Source organism: Hippopotamus amphibius, chromosome 3, assembly GCF_030028045.1.
Source record: "Hippopotamus amphibius kiboko isolate mHipAmp2 chromosome 3, mHipAmp2.hap2, whole genome shotgun sequence".
NCBI lineage: Eukaryota > Metazoa > Chordata > Mammalia > Artiodactyla > Hippopotamidae > Hippopotamus > Hippopotamus amphibius.
The window spans coordinates 199,346,746-199,361,367 of record NC_080188.1 but is presented as its reverse complement, the minus strand read 5'-3'; the positions used below and the strand labels follow the sequence as shown (position 1 = coordinate 199,361,367).

Sequence of the window (14,622 nt, the reverse complement as noted above, 5' to 3'; positions counted from 1 at the left end):
TCACACAGGACTCACCCAATGACCTTGCTTTCTCCTCCTCACCTCTTAAAGGTCCTGCCCCACACACAGTCACATTCTGAGGTGCTGGGGCCAGGGCTTCGGGGCCACGGTTCAGCCCCAGCAGCTCCTTGAGCTTGAGGTGCCAGAGGTGGCTCTGGAGCCCGCCGCCAGGGCGAGGTCAGCCACGGGGCGTCTGGAAGGACAGCAGGGACGGTGGGATGCAGCTGTCCGCAGGGGGAGAGACACCCGCCACAGGAGGAGAGCAAGGGCGCAGGATGTGCTGTGGTGCCGAGTCGGAGCCTCGGAGGCACAGCGACAGGCAGGTGTGCACAGACACATCTGAAGGTGGGAGGCTGGGCTTCCTGGAGAAGAGCTCGTTCTATTTATTCCCGTGAATGGCAAGACAGGGGTCAGACGGTCAAGACCGTCGATCTTCTGGGGGGAGGGGAAGAAGCATCAGGGGAGAGACCCCCCCCAGGCATCCTCTTGGCCCGCGACGGTCAGCTCATCAAATAGCACGTGTGGCTCCACCCCCGAACCCCAGGCCTCGACACGGCTCTGAACAAGGGGTCCCTGGCACAGGGGCCATGACACCTGCTATCAGAGCCTGAGCTTAGGAGGGAAGAAACAAAGTCAGGGGAGGAAGCTCCGTGAACAGACCACAGTACAGTGCGACTGTGACCTGGGCAGACAGTCCCCGTGGGATTGACTGAATGGGTTTTCAAGGCTGAATAGGAGTTTTCCAGGCCGATTAGAAGGAATGAGGCTGAGGGCACAGCCTAACATCTCAGAACTACACCCAGCTTTCCCTGGAGGAGCAGGCCGTTCACGGAAAAGGGACCCCTGACCCAGACAGGAGGGCCCTGGGGAGGAGTGCGGGCCTTGGAGGTGGGTGTCTGTGTGGGAGGCGCACTCCCCTCTTGGAGCCAGGTTGAAGGTCTTGGGGGAGTGGGGGGAGGACGGGAGCTGCAGTGCCCGGCTGTGGGCAGAGAAGGGTGGTGACCGCCTGAGACCTCAGGAGTCCAGGGGTTGAGGCTCACAGGGAGGTCATAAAGGTCCGGCATCCCCATGTCCCTGACACCTCATCCCCACCTCAAGGTGGGGCCATCTCATCGCCCGGGGATACAGAGCTGGTGACCTAACACCTGCTCAGAAGGACCTGGCGGGACGCTGAGGGGCAGCGTGGACCCTCCAGATGCCTCCTCCGCTCAGCATCCCCGTCCTCAGGAAGAAAGCCCTGTGAGTGTGGCTGCTGGGAGGAGGAATTCTTTCCTCCGGTCGCTCCTTGTCTGCAAGCTGAGGGGCGTGGCTAGTTCTCCAGCTAAGGACACTCCCCACGTCTCTCTGGAGGAGGGTGCAGAGCCCAGGCAGTAGGAGAGAAGTTAAAGGAGGGGGTGTCTGTGGTTCTGCCCTGCACGTCCGGGCAGCTGCCAACCTCTCCTGGGAGGGGCGGCTTTCCTGCCATCGGAAGGGCAGCAGGCAAGTCCCAGGCAGGATTTCGTGCAGCAGCACCTAGGAGGGAGGCGGCAGACCCCGGCCCACCTGGTCATCTTCTTCTAGAGAGCAGCCGGGGGGAGGAGGCCACATCCCTGGTAGCCGGGCCCCTCGGTGTGGGTTATTTTTAGCCCTGGGCACGTCCCGTCTACTTGCTGCGTAAGTCTCTGCGGAGCTGAGGCGCCGTGTGGAAACCCTGCAGCATCACTCAGAGATAAGAGCACAAGCTCTGAAGCCAGGCTGGCCAGATGTGAGTCCCAGCTTTGCTGCTTAAGAACTAACTACCTGTGTGGCCCCCATCCAGTCGCTGGGCCTCAGTTTCCCTTCTATAAACTGAGACGGAAACAGTAGGACCCTGGCCGAGGGCTGTGATGAGGATGAAATGCATAGCACAGCACCTGGGCCACCGCGCGTGTCCCTGGGGTCGGCTGCTGTCGGCATGGCCGGCAGCAGAAGCCCCCCAGGACGGACCTGAGCGGTCACCATCCATCACGGCTCTGCACACAATAGGCCTCTGTCCCGACTGAAGGATTCCCTTCTTTGTGCTTCGCTAAGGCTCTTCCTCTCCCGCACGTGAAGCTCCTTTGAAGACACCTGTTCTCAGTGGTTAATGATCCCAATTTCCGCAGCCGAGGCCTCTCACCACGTGTGCCCCGTGTCTGGGGCCGCACAACGGGCCCTGAGCGCTCGGGCTGCGGGCGGGCCCACGGCGCACAGTGCCCCTTCGTGCCTCCCGGCCCCTCCCGCTCCCACTCTCACGACCAGACCCTCCGCCCGAGCTCCCAGCCGCTTGGAGGTAGGTCAGAGGGGGCCATTCATTAGGTACAAGCATTCCTCTGTCCCCATTCCCAGCTGCTCAGCCAGCAGCGAGACCCAAATACTTCATCAGAGCGACGGGGCGGCGCTGGCTCCTGGCAGAAGGGCCTCCGCCAGGAGGGAGGGGTGTTAGCGACCAGGCCCCGGGCCTGGGCCTCGTGGCACCCGTCTCATGCTGGGGGACAGACCACCCTGAGCCTGGTGCCGGGCAGCCACCGCTGCAGCCTCGCTTACGGGTCTGTGGCTCTCGGGTCTGTGGCTCTCGGGCCCGTGGCTCTCGGGCCCGTGGCTCTCGGGTCTGTGGCTCATGGGTCCATGGCTCTCGGGTCTCTGACTCTTGGGTCTGTGGCTCTCGGGTCCGAGACTCACGGGTCTCTGACTCTCGGGTCTGTGGCTCTCGGGCCTCTGACTCTCGGGTCTGTGGCTCATGGGTCCATGGCTCACGGGTCCGTGGCTCTCGGGTCCGTGACTCTCGGGTCTCTGACTCTTGGGTCTGTGGCTCTCGGGTCTGTGACTCACGCGTCTCTGACTCTCGGGTCTGTGACTCACGGGTCTCTGACTCTTGGGTCTCTGACTCTTGGGTCCGTGGCTCTCGGGTCTCTGACTCTTGGGTCTGTGGCTCTCGGGTCTGTGACTCACGCGTCTCTGACTCACGGGTCTGTGGCTCTCGGATCTGTGGCTCTCGGGTCTCTGACTCTCAGGTCTGTGGCTCTCGGGTCTGTGACTTTCAGGTCTGTGGCTCTGGGGTCTGTGGCTCTCGGGTCTGTGGCTCTCAGGTCCGTGGCTCTCAGGTCCGTGACCAGGCAGCGCTTGTGGAGGCTGCCCGTCGCCCCCCCGCCCCCACCCCCTGCCGGGCAGCATGGGCCAGGCCACCTGCTGACTTCACTCACACGCTGCTGCCTTCGCTGCTGTGGCTGGACGGCCACGTGTCCTGGGCCTCCCTCCCTCTTCCAAGCCTTTCGTTCCAGGGCCCCACCCCCTCACTTCCAGAGGGTGCACAGAAGCCAGGGGGACTTGAAAGACCCAGGCCCAAGGCCGGGATTCAGTGGGGGGTATTACAGGTGAACACCCCCCTTTCCCTGTGGCCAAATCACAGGTTGAAGTCCTAGCCCTCGGTTCCTCAGAACGTGACCTTAATTGGAAATAGGGTCTCTGCAGATGTAATTAGTTAAGATGAGGTCATACTGGAGGAGGGTGGACCCTGAATCCGACACAACTGGTGTCCGTGTACAAGGGGGAGTTTGGACACAGACACGTACAGAGGAGAAGGTCACGTGAAGATTGGAGTTAAGCGCCCACTGTTACCAGGTCCTGTGAAAGAGGCCTGGAGCAGAGCCCTTGGAGGGAACAGCCCTGAGAACACCTCCACCTCGTAATTCCAGCCCCCAGAACTGTCAGACAATGACCTCTGTTGTCTAAGCCACCCTGTTTGTGGCACTTTGTGACAACAGCCCAGCAAACTAACACAGAAGGGCTATCGCGTCCCTCTTGATGGGAGGGCTGCCGTCCAGGCTGGGGCACTGTGGAAGCAGTGTTTGCAGACCCCCTGCTGCCAAGGGCTTAATGGTGGCCCTGGGGCTGAGCCTCCCTCGCTCACCTCAGATAAGATGTCCTTTCTTGATGGTTGAGCTTTAAGACGTTGTGCCTCCCTGAGGGTTCTCTAGCCTGGGTCAGAATCCCCTGGAGGCTTGTCCACACAGGCTGCCGGTCACGTCCCCCCCCCACCCCCGGTGTCCAACTCAGCAGGTGAGGGGCCTGAGACTCCGCATTTCTAACAAGTTCTCAAGACCACACAGGTAGGGGCCGTGGCTGTGGCTCTGACCCCCACGGGCCTGGTGTCAGGGTCACCGGTAGCGTCCAGGCTCTGGTGTTGAGTCTGGGCTGGAGGTGACAAGTGCTGCTCCCAGGGCCCCAGACCATGAGGAACCAGCACGATGGGACCAGGTCAGGGCACGCTTTTTAGAAAAACTTTCCTCAGTGATACACACGGCCCAAACAAAGTAGAGCTATAATAAAATAAAAAGGTGTTCCTGGGAGTTCCCTGGTGGTCCAGTGGTTAGGACTCGGTGCTCTCACTGCCGGGGGTCCGGGTTCAATCCCTGTTCGGGGAGCTAAGATCCCACGTGCACAAGTGTTCCTGACTCCCCGAGGTTAAGGACCTGACTGTCCGGCAAGTTCCTGTCTCCTCCTTTGAACACCCTGGACCTGCCTCTGGTCCAGCAGTCCCTATCGCCACCAACAGTTACAGGCCAAGAAAGGGTGGGTCTCCCTCCTCGAAGCCAAGAAGAGGGTCCCTGCCTCAGACACAGCCTCACAGGAGCCCTGAGTGGGTGCCAGGCCATGCCCTTCTGCTGCTTCAGTGCCTGTGCACCTTGGATCAGAGTCACCTGAACCACCCGTGACCTACAGGGCCAGCGTGCGGGTGGGAAGGAGCCCAGATGTGGCCCCTCTGAGCCCTGAAGACCCCAACGGACAATAAGGGAAACAGATTCTGTGGCACATGAAGGGCCTGACATGCAGGCAGTGATTGTGTCCCTCGAGGTTTCAGCTCTTTGGGGAAGTGGCATTCCTGTTTCACAGGTGCGGCAACATTTCCAGCCAGGACGGGCCCTGCTCCTAGGTTGGCGGGGAGGGGAGGGAGAGCCAGGAAGGTTGGCCAACAGGTAACCCAACCATCCCCAGAACAGCCCCCCGCCTGAAGCTAAGGTGACAGGGGGACTGGCCAGGTTTTCTCGGGCCAGGTATTCTGGGATCATGAAAGAGAGCAAAGGGGAGATACAGTGGCCCGAAGGCCCACGTGGGTGGGGAGGCGGGAGGGGGTGGCGGGACAGCCCCGTGTTCGGAGCACGTGCGACGGGGCGGGCTCAGGGGCAGACGACGCGGCCACGGGGGCTCCCGCCTCAGGGAGGGGCCGCCAGGGTACGGTGCCTGCTGCGTCCCCCCACCTCCCCCCACCCCGTGGGCGAAATCGCCACACCGCGTCCCCGTGGCAGGACGCACGCTCAAGGGGCCCACCGCTCTGGCTGGACATGCAGGGAGGGGGTGGGTCCCAGGCGCCCAGCCGCAGGAGGCAAGAGAGCCAGGTCGTGGAAGAGCCAGCCCGACGGAGGAGGTCGTGCGGAATCCCATCACCTGAACCCAGGACGCGCTGGGGGCCGCAGGCAGCGTTAGAAACAATTCTACCTGCAAGGGCTGCAGGTGACGTGACCCACATGGGATGTCGTCCCAGCTAACCTCACACACGCTCACCTCCCTGTCTCCCTCAGCAACCCTGTGGATGTCTTCATCCTGCAGATGAGGCCACCTGGGATCACAGAGGTCCGGACCCCACCCCGTTCTCCTGCCCTACAAGGGAGATGCCCCAGTGCCTGAGGGGCAGGGAGCCCAGGCTGCCCTCTGTCTGTCCTCAGCCTCTGGGTGATGACATTGCTTCCGGGAAGTCGAACCAGATCCTAAAGCAGCCCAGCCAGGAGGGGAGCAGCACACCCTGAGGCCTTTCGGTGGGACGTCTGCCCCTCCCCACCCCCCTGGCGGCCAGCAGGCAGCACCGTGGAAGCTCCTAACTCCCCGAGCCTGTCTGGGGCTCCCAGGGAAGAGGCAAGGAGCTCAGACCTGTGGTAGGAGCCCCCAAGACACTGCTTGGGAGTGAGTGGAGGCCTGGGGTCCTTCTCCGTTGGAGGCGGGGGCGTTCAGGGTGTGGGGAGGGCTGGGTACTCTACCTGCTGAGCGCTTGGCCTCCAGAGTGAAGGGGCAGATGAGCTGATACACCTGGGGGTCTGGCACCTGCCTCACAGGTTTGATGCCCTTCAACCCTCTTGCCAATGCCACGTGGCAGCTGGAATCCCGGATTAGAGTGGGCAGACGGCTCAGAGAGGTTAATAACATTTTAAGATCTTTCAGCTAGGAAGTGGAGCTGGGACTAACAGCCAGGTCTGGTGACCACAAAGCCTCTGGGCTTTCCACTGAGGCCGGTTAAACCCTGGACAGAGCCCGAGGCTTCAGGAGGAGGGGAAATTTGCACACGTGCCTGACACCCCCGTGGGAACTCAGTAAATGTCTGAAGGAATGAGAAGCCTGGAAGGAAAGAGCTGCCGCCGTCCCGGACTGAGGCTGGGGTGGGGTGGGGGAGGGAGATGGCGTCTCGCCGGCAGGCAGTACCGGCCTCTCCCCAGCTCCCTGGGGATGTGTGTCCAGGCCGCCCTGGCCTCACCTGGGCCGTCAGCTTCCGTCCTGCCTGGCCAGCGCTTGGACGCAGGACCCCGGCTCCCCAGACGTGGAGGCCATTCAGGAGGACGGGAAGCAGCTGCTGTGACAGAGGGTGTGGTGCGGGTGGCAGGGCAGAAAGGGCTTGGCAGGACCGACCCGCAGGGCCCAACAGGCCACGGGGGTGCCGCTCGGAGGCTGGGGGCTGCTGGGAGCCTCGCTGATTTCCTCCCTGCCCCCGCTGGAGCCCCACCCAAGAAGGGGGGAGCCTGCTGTGAAAATCAACAGAAACCTCCATTAAAAGAGAGTCAGGAGGCCAGCAGGGGATTGCAAAGCCCAAGAGAAGATGAGCGATCCCTCTTCCTGGCAGGAGCTCAGCCCGTGAGAGGCCTCCTGCCTTCCTGACCCGCTCTGTAGCAGTTCTCTCCCTGGTGTGGAGTCCCGCACGTGGCTTGCCAAGGTGGCAGACAGGCCGGGGACGGGGTGCCCTGGTGGGACCTCAGGCCCTACGCGTCCCTCCACCTCCCTGCCTGAGGGCAGGGCACCTGTCGGCCGTCACCTCCTCTGCGAAGCCTCCCCGACCCCTCCTCTCTGCCCCCTTAGTGCGGTATTTCAGTCGTCTCTCTCCCTGGACGAGCAGATCTTCAAGGCCAGAGTCTGCAGCCTTTCACCTCTTGTCCCTGTGCCCAGGGCCTGACGTACAGTGGTCAGTCTGGAAGAGTCTGAACGTGAGCCTAAGCAGCAGGCCTGGACCGGGCTGGGTGGGAAAGGAGGAGGTTACAGCGGGTGAAGCACTTTGTTGGGAGAATGTGCCAGGTTGGGTAAAAGCATTTTATTTTTTTTTTTATTTTTTGGCACACGGGCTTCGTTGCTCCGTGGCATGTGGGATCTTCCTGGAGCTGGGATCGAACCCATGACCTCTGCATTGGCAGGCGGATTCTTAACCACTGCGCCACCTAGGAAGCCCGATAAAAGCATTTTAAATAAGCAATTCCAGGGGATTCTGATGCAAGTGGTTCATAGATCATTTTCTCAAAGCACTGTTTTAGGATTTTGAGTTTACATATGTAAGGTAACTGTTCCAGAAACAGACACAAGCTGAAGAATTTGGTGTCACACAAGCTGGGCTGAGGCGACAGTTAAACCCAAGTGTAGGGCGCGGTCATCAGCTGGACACCGGACGTGGAGGCTCAGATTGGAGACCTTAGAGGGTGACGTCGACGTGGGTGGTGCCTGAAAGGTCATTCAGGTGAGGCTCTGACCGTGACTGAAAGTCAAAGAAAGACAATATGGACAGTCAAAGGCCTTGGAACCTTCCCACGTTTAGGGATGGGTGGAGAAACGGCAGCAATGACAGAGAGCATGACTCGTCTGAGAGGTAGCGTTAAAACAGATTAAGTTCTTATTTACTGGGGAGGAGAGCGCTGCGGGAGGGCAGGGAGAAGGGGAGGGGTGCCTGTTCCGAGCTGAGACCCCGCATTACCGCAGCTCTCATCAGCCCCCACCCTGACCCCTTCAGCGGCGACCTCCCCACAGCACCCACCGCCCCTTCGCTCCCCTTCTCAGAGCTCCTCCGTGATTCTCTGTTGCCGCCGGGGTACCCTAAACCCTTTCATTTGCTTCTACAGCTTTTAAATGCATAACTGCTTTATTGAGATATAATTCACATACCCTAACATTCACTCTTCTTAAAGTATACAATTATTTTTTAGTATATTCACAGAGGACAACCATGACCACTATCAGTTTTAGAACATTTCATCACCCCCACGTGAGTCCCTTTGGACTTGCTTATTGTGGACATTTCATACAAGTGGAAGCATGTACTGTGTGGCCTTTTGTGACCGACTCCTTTCACACAGCCCAGTGTTGTGAGGGTCCGTGCACGTCGCAGCGGGTATCAGCACCCCATCCCTTTCTGTCTCTGAGTCGTAGTTCATCCTCGGATGCACCACATTTCACGTCTGCGTGCATTGGCGGATGGACATGTGGATTCTTTCCACGTTTTGGTTATCATAATGCTGCTGTGACGCTGATGTGTGAGTCTTTGTGTGCATGTATGTTTTCCTTTTCTTGAGCACATACAGACCTAGGTGTGGAAGGGCTGGATCATATGGTAACTCTGTCTAACATTTTGAGGACTGTTCAACAGTTTTCCAAAGTGGCTGACCCACTTTACAACCCCACCAGCATGTATTAGCTCCAACTTCTCCACACCTCACCAACTTATTTTCCAGCTTTTAAATAGCCGTCCTAGTGGGTGTGAAGTGCATGTATCTTCTTTGGAGAAATGTCTATTCAAATCCTTTGCCCATTTTTAATTGGGTTATTTGTCTTCTTATTATTGTGTGTAAGTTTTGCGTGTGTGTAGTTTTTTTTTTTTTTTTTTTTTTGGCTGTATTGGGTCTTTGTTGCTGCACACGGGCTTTCTCTAGGTGTGGCGAGCGGGGGCTACTCTTCCTTGCGGTGCGCAGGCTGCTCAGTGCAGGGGCTTCTCTTGTTGCAGAGCATGGGCTCTAGGCTGTGCAGGCTTCAGCAGTTGTGGCTCTCAGACTCTAGAGGACAGGCTCAGTAGTTGTGGCGCACAGGCTTAGCTGTTCTGCAGCATGTGGGATCTTCCCAGACCAGGGATCGAACCCATGTCGTCTGCGTTGAAAGGTGGATTCTTAACCACTGCACCGCCAGGGAAGTCCCGTGTAAGTTTCTTTATATATTTTGGAAACCAGATTCTCATCAGATATATGATTCGCAAATATTTTCTTGCACTCTGTGGGTTGTATTTTCACTTTATTGATAGTGTCCTGTGAACCACAAAAGGTTTTAATTTTGATGAAGTCCAATTTACCTACTCTCCGATGACTTGTGTTTTTGGTGTCATATCTAATAATCTATTGCCTAATAGTGGTAAAGAATCCGCCTGCCAATGCAGGGGACATGGGTTCGAGCCCTGGTCCGGGAAGATCCCACATGCCACATGGAGCAACTAAGCCCGTGTGCCACAACAACTGAGCCTGCGCTCTAGAGCCCGTGAGCCGCAACTACTGAGCCCATGTTTCACAACCACCGAAGCCTGTGTGCCTAGAGCCTGTGCTCCACAATAAGAGAAGCCACTGCAATGAGAAGCCCGTGCACCAAAACAAAGAGTAGCCCCTGGTCTCCACAACTACAGAAAGCCTGTGTACAGTTACGAAGACCCAATGCAGCCAATAAATTAAAATAATAATAATAAAGTATTAAAAAATAATAATCTATTGCCTAATCCAAGATCACAATGATTTACACCCATGTTTTCTTCTAGGAGTTTTATGGTTTTCAGCTCTTACATCTAGGTCTATGATCCATTTTGAGTTCACTTTTTAAAATATATTTATTTATTTAATCATTTATTTTGGCTGTGCCAGGTCTTAGTTGTGGCATGTGGGATCCTTCTGTACTCCCCGAGGACCCTGTACTTAACCCCAAGAAGAGCTTTTTTCATCCCTGGCACATGGTAGGGAGTCAGTAATTCTGCTGAATGGATGAAGCCCAGAAGTCAAGGAAGAAGACTACTCCATACTGTGCATTGCTGTGGAGAGTTCAAGAGAATGAGAGCTGAAAAAGTGCCACTAAGTTATGACTATTTTTGTCACTACAAACAGGGAGGCATTTCGGTAGCACTGGGACGCAGAAGCCAGGGTGGGGGAGAGGAGAAAGTAAAGCTTTGGTTACAAACTATTTGTGCCCACGTTCACTTGTGAGGGAAGAAGGGAATGGAACAGCTTAGAAGGACAGAGTCAGAGGCTTGGTTTTATAGGTATGCATCCACCTGCTGCATTCCAGCACCTCAGAGAGTTCAGCTTCTGATGCGAGGCCCTTTCTTGGCTTCTCGTGACGTGCACTCAGGGCCTGGCCATGCTTTCCCCTCCTGCTACCCGCCACACCGTGCCTCTAACTGTGCGAACACACACCCAACACCCTGTACCTGTGCTGATCTCAGCATCCCAGAAATAGAAAGATTCTGGGAGTGACCAAGGCCTTGTCCCAAATGGGACTAAGCTGTATCAGCCCAGGAAAAGACAGCCTAGAAGAGTCACGTGTTTGGGTAGGAAAAGCAAAGAATGGGTCTAACTTCAGGGCAGCACCAGAAGAAGGACAGCACCTTCCCTCACTGCCCTCGTCCCCTGGCATCCCCCCAGCCCCGGGTCGCGCGGACAGGCTAACATGGCACGGCTGCTAGATTTTTATTTTTCACGGTCGTATTGAGTGGCCTTTATCCTGAGCTGCCCCCAGGGCCCTGGCACGTTCCTCCCAGAGGTAGATGTGCCTGACGATGAGCCCGCCCACCTGGTCAGCGTTCGCCACCAGCCTCACGCAGCTCACCTCGTGCCCCACGCTCTTCGGAACGACCTCCTGATCCAGCTGCCCTTCCCGGAGCAGGCCCAGCAAGGCGAAGCGGGTGCAGCGCTGCGGCATGCCCTCGGGCTCGTGGCCCAGCTCCACCTGCCCCTCCTCCAGGGCGTACCTGCCATCCACGACGGTGCCTGTCAGCACCTGCACCCTCCTCAGGTCCGCTGGGTGGTTCAGGATGACAGTCAGATGGCTCCCTGCACTAACGTTGTGGGTCCAGAAGAAGGACTCGTCCAGAGCGTAGGCCTCCCAGGGGAAATGGACCTCAAAAATCTTCATGTCGGTGAAAACGGCTCCTGGTGGGTTGTCAGGGGAGTAGAGGCTCTTTCTCTGCGCGCCTGAGGCCTTCTGGCTGTCATTTAGGGTGCGGTAGGAGACCCGGTGGTAGAAGAGGAACGGTCTGCAGAGGATTGGGTCCTTCTGGGCCAGGAGGGTGCGGAAGTGAGGGAGGAGCCTGTCCAGGGGCTTCTCCCCGTAGAAGAGGAGGAGGAAGCGGGCCAGGACCGGGAGGTCCCCACTGCGGAAGAGCTTGCCCAGGAAGCCCAGGTTGGAGAACTCCAGGAACACCCACGGCTGGGACCGCAGGGCGTCCACCTTCCGCTGAACGTGGCTGATGAAGTTGGGGGCGCAGAAGGCGTTGTCCTCCAGCAGCAGGAAGTACTCCGAAAGCTCTGTGGCAAAGCTCACGAGGAAGGCGTGGTCCACGTTCTGCGCGGAGTCCGGCTCCCGGCAGCAGGCCCGGGCCCGGGTGCCGCCCTCAGCCGGGTAGGCCTCCGGCGGGGCGTGGACCAGCAGCAGCTGCCCCGCCAAGATCTGTGGGCTGAAGAGGCTGGAGGCGTGGAGGACGGTCTCCCTGCGCCAGGCCAGGTCAGCGCCCGCCAGGTGGACCAGCACAGTGAGGCGCTTCTGCTCCACTTTCGAGGCGGCGCGGAACACGGAGAGCAGCGTGTGCAGGAGGCCGCTGCCATCTGGCTGGGGCCGCGAGGAGATGCCCACCGTCAGCCAGGCTGGGGAGGCAGACGGCGTGGTCAGCGTGCCGGGGTGGACGCGTTGCGGGACCCGCTCTCTTCCCACCCTCACTCGGCTACTTCCCACTCCCAGAGGGGAGGTTCGGATCCTTGCTATGCAAGGTGGGCCTCAGTCCAGCAACACCACCCCATCCGGAAGCGTGTTAGAAATGCAGAATCTAGTGAACCGGAACCTGCATTTAAACACCAGCAGGTGCCTGGTGAGAAGCCCCAGTGGGGGGTGCTGTGTCCCCGTGGGCCTCCGAGGCTTCTTTGAGCTGGAATTTTGTAGCATGTGGTTTAATTGCTCCATACATGTTAGCTTTTTTTTTTTTTGGCTGCACCATGCAGCTTGTTGGATCTTAGTTCCCCGACCAGGGATGGGACCCGCGTCCTTGGCAGTGAAAGTGGTGATCCCTAACCACTTGGCCACCAGGGAAGTCCCAATATTAGCTGCTTTTATAGTCATCATTTCTTTTGATTCTACCCAACTCATCTTCCCAAAGCTCTCTTTTAAAGAAAATCTACTAGAAAAAGCCCTTCTCCTGGAAGTGCGGAGCCCAAGGCCATTGCCTCAGCTCTGCCACTGACTGTGTGGCCTCCAGCAGGTGCCTGTACCCCTGAGCTTAAAATTGGGTGGGTTGGACTCCGCGGCCCTAAGGCCCCCTCCCCCCCCAAGGTCCTCTCGCGCAGGCACAGTGACCCCACCTTCCTGCAGCAGCCACGGTACCTCTCCCCTCCCCCCCCCCCCGAGACACGGACACTTTGGCGGGGAGAGGACCGTGTGCCGGGCGCCCTGCCTCTCCCCTCGCCCCCTCCTTCTGATGTGCCCGCCCCTCTGGGGAACCCACGCCCCTCCTCAGAACTCACTCTTCTTTCTCTGCTGGATTTTTTCCAAATATTTGAAGGTGAGATTCTGCCAGTCTTCTAGTGGTTCTAGATCCTTCCTTCTCCCATAACTGTCCTCATGGGGCATTGGCAGAGGCAAAACCTGGTCCTCCTGTCATAAAAAGAACAGGGTTTAGCCTCTCGTGGCTTCCCATGACCTTCCGCAGGGAAAGAGTGGGTCACTTTCCCCAGAGGGAGCCCAGTGCATTCTCAGGATGTCTGGCCCCCCGCCAGAGTGTCCAGCGCTCAAGCAGTATCTGCTGCCTTCCTAACCTTAATAAACGTGGGGGGAAACGCAGCTTCTCTGTGGACCAGTGGGTCCAGCCAGGCCCACACCCCAACCGCTTTTCAGAGCCTCCTGCTCTGAAGGTACAGGCACTTTCGAGACGCCACCTGTCCACACCCCCCACACACCCTTAATCCCCAGAGTGAGAGCAAGGTTGCTACTTGGACTTGCACAGCCATCCTGTTCGTGTCGTCGTCAACTTCCCTGGGGACTTCCAGAGTGACCAAGAGCCACAGGAGCGCGACGCCCCCCGAGGTGACGCAGCAGCGCCGCACCGAACACCGCATGGCAGCTCCTAGGCAAGAGCGCAGGGGATGCTCTCTCTGCCCCGGCCCCCCTCTCCTGGAGCCTGCCCCTCCCGACCCCCATCCCAGCCTTCCTCTCCGCACTGTTATCTCACTCCCCACACCTGCCTTTCTGTCTGACCTGGGAACCCGAGCCTTCCTCCCGGCCTCGCCTGCCCTGGGACCTTTGCTGCCTTTTCTTCATAAGTGTGTCTGGAGACTCCACGTCCCCAGGGCTCTCCCCGCCCAGATGGTAACGCTCTGCTGGACCTTCAGTGATGAGGCCCCTTCATCTCAGAAAACAGATGGTCACCACCCACCTCTACTTTTTTAAACAGCAGTCAAAACATTTATTAAAATAGCTGAACTTGGAGTGTTACTATGTGCTAAGCAATGTGGTGCCTTTCTTACTTTTTGTAAAGGACATTTATCCCAATCCTTAATCTTATTCACAGACCTTGGTTAGAATATGATTCTGTTAACTCAGAGTAAAAAAAAAAACAAAAAGAACCCTCTTGTGAGTGGCGGGCTGCTGGCTCTCAGGCTGGCTCAGCCTCAAAGCACTTGGACGCTGCTTTTCCCCGGTTAGTGTCTTTTCTCCAGAGAGAGTGTGTTTCTCTGATGGTTTCTAAGTAATCAGAGGAAAGGCTTTCATATATCTTGTCTCCCACTCTTGATCCTTTCTCTGCATAGTCAGCACACAAAAGAAAAGAAATCGTCGTACTTCTTATGCTTGCAACTTTTTATATATGAATATAATATTCTCTAATTTTCCCCCTTCCATGGTTCCCTGCCAGTTTAGTATTTTGGTAGAGGTTACCATGCTCCTCTCCCTTTACCATTTAGCTTTTTGGTAAGAGTTATAAAAACAGTATTTATATATGGTAGGAAGGCTTAAACTTTTCTTACCTGATTTCTTTAAGCCAGGACTTCTAGTCAGATAGGTGATTCAGATACAACCACGACATATAACAGAAATAGGCTTCTTTTTTCTAGAACATAAATACATGGATAGTTATACTGAATAAAAGATTTTACAACTACAGCTGGAGGAATTCACCCTCAAGCGAACCGCCCTGTTCCCTCGGCCCCTTCCAGGTGGCTCACCTGTCACACGGAAGCACGGTCCGCCCTCGGCCCTCAGCTTGTCAGTCTCCCGGAAGAGGAGAGAAAAGGAGGAGCCGGGGTGCCAAGGGCCAGCAAAGCAAACTGGCCCCCCTCCCCCCCCCAGGTCTCCAGCCTTGAGCTAAGCTCCCTC

The 14,622-nt window shown here is 57.4% G+C and overlaps 1 protein-coding gene across 6 annotated transcripts; it reads right to left on the bottom strand.

Annotated features, from left to right (window-relative positions):
* Positions 1-8,162: 8,162 nt before the first annotated feature.
* Positions 8,163-14,521, bottom strand: LOC130850458 (alpha-1,3-mannosyl-glycoprotein 4-beta-N-acetylglucosaminyltransferase-like protein MGAT4E). 6 transcript variants are annotated; one of them, XM_057730027.1, is made up of 6 exons: positions 14,472-14,517; positions 14,274-14,356; positions 13,822-14,049; positions 13,242-13,375; positions 12,777-12,906; positions 8,163-11,906 (listed from the first exon to the last, which is right to left on the bottom strand). In XM_057730027.1, the coding sequence occupies exons 4-6, from the start codon at positions 13,365-13,367 to the stop codon at positions 10,741-10,743; spliced, it is 1,422 nt and encodes a 473-aa protein (XP_057586010.1). In that variant the 5' UTR covers positions 13,368-13,375; positions 13,822-14,049; positions 14,274-14,356; positions 14,472-14,517; the 3' UTR covers positions 8,163-10,740. The 6 variants fall into 6 exon arrangements, with proteins under 6 accessions (XP_057586010.1, XP_057586012.1, XP_057586015.1 ...); XM_057730029.1 differs by having other exon boundaries at positions 13,876-14,049; XM_057730032.1 differs by having other exon boundaries at positions 13,876-13,992; positions 14,472-14,515.
* Between the last annotated feature and the right edge of the window lie 101 nt (positions 14,522-14,622).

Bases quoted from the DNA above. Each gene is read 5' to 3' on its own strand.
- LOC130850458 (XM_057730031.1), bottom strand. From the start codon at position 13,367: ATGCGGTGTTCGGTGCGGCGCTGCTGCGTCACCTCGGGGGGCGTCGCG. The intron at 12,907-13,241 runs GTAGCAACCTTG...TTTTTATGACAG, and splicing joins GGATGGCTGTGCAAGTCCAA to GAGGACCAGGTTTTGCCTCT. The intron at 11,907-12,776 runs GTGAGTTCTGAG...CTGCCTCCCCAG, and splicing joins AATCCAGCAGAGAAAGAAGA to CCTGGCTGACGGTGGGCATC.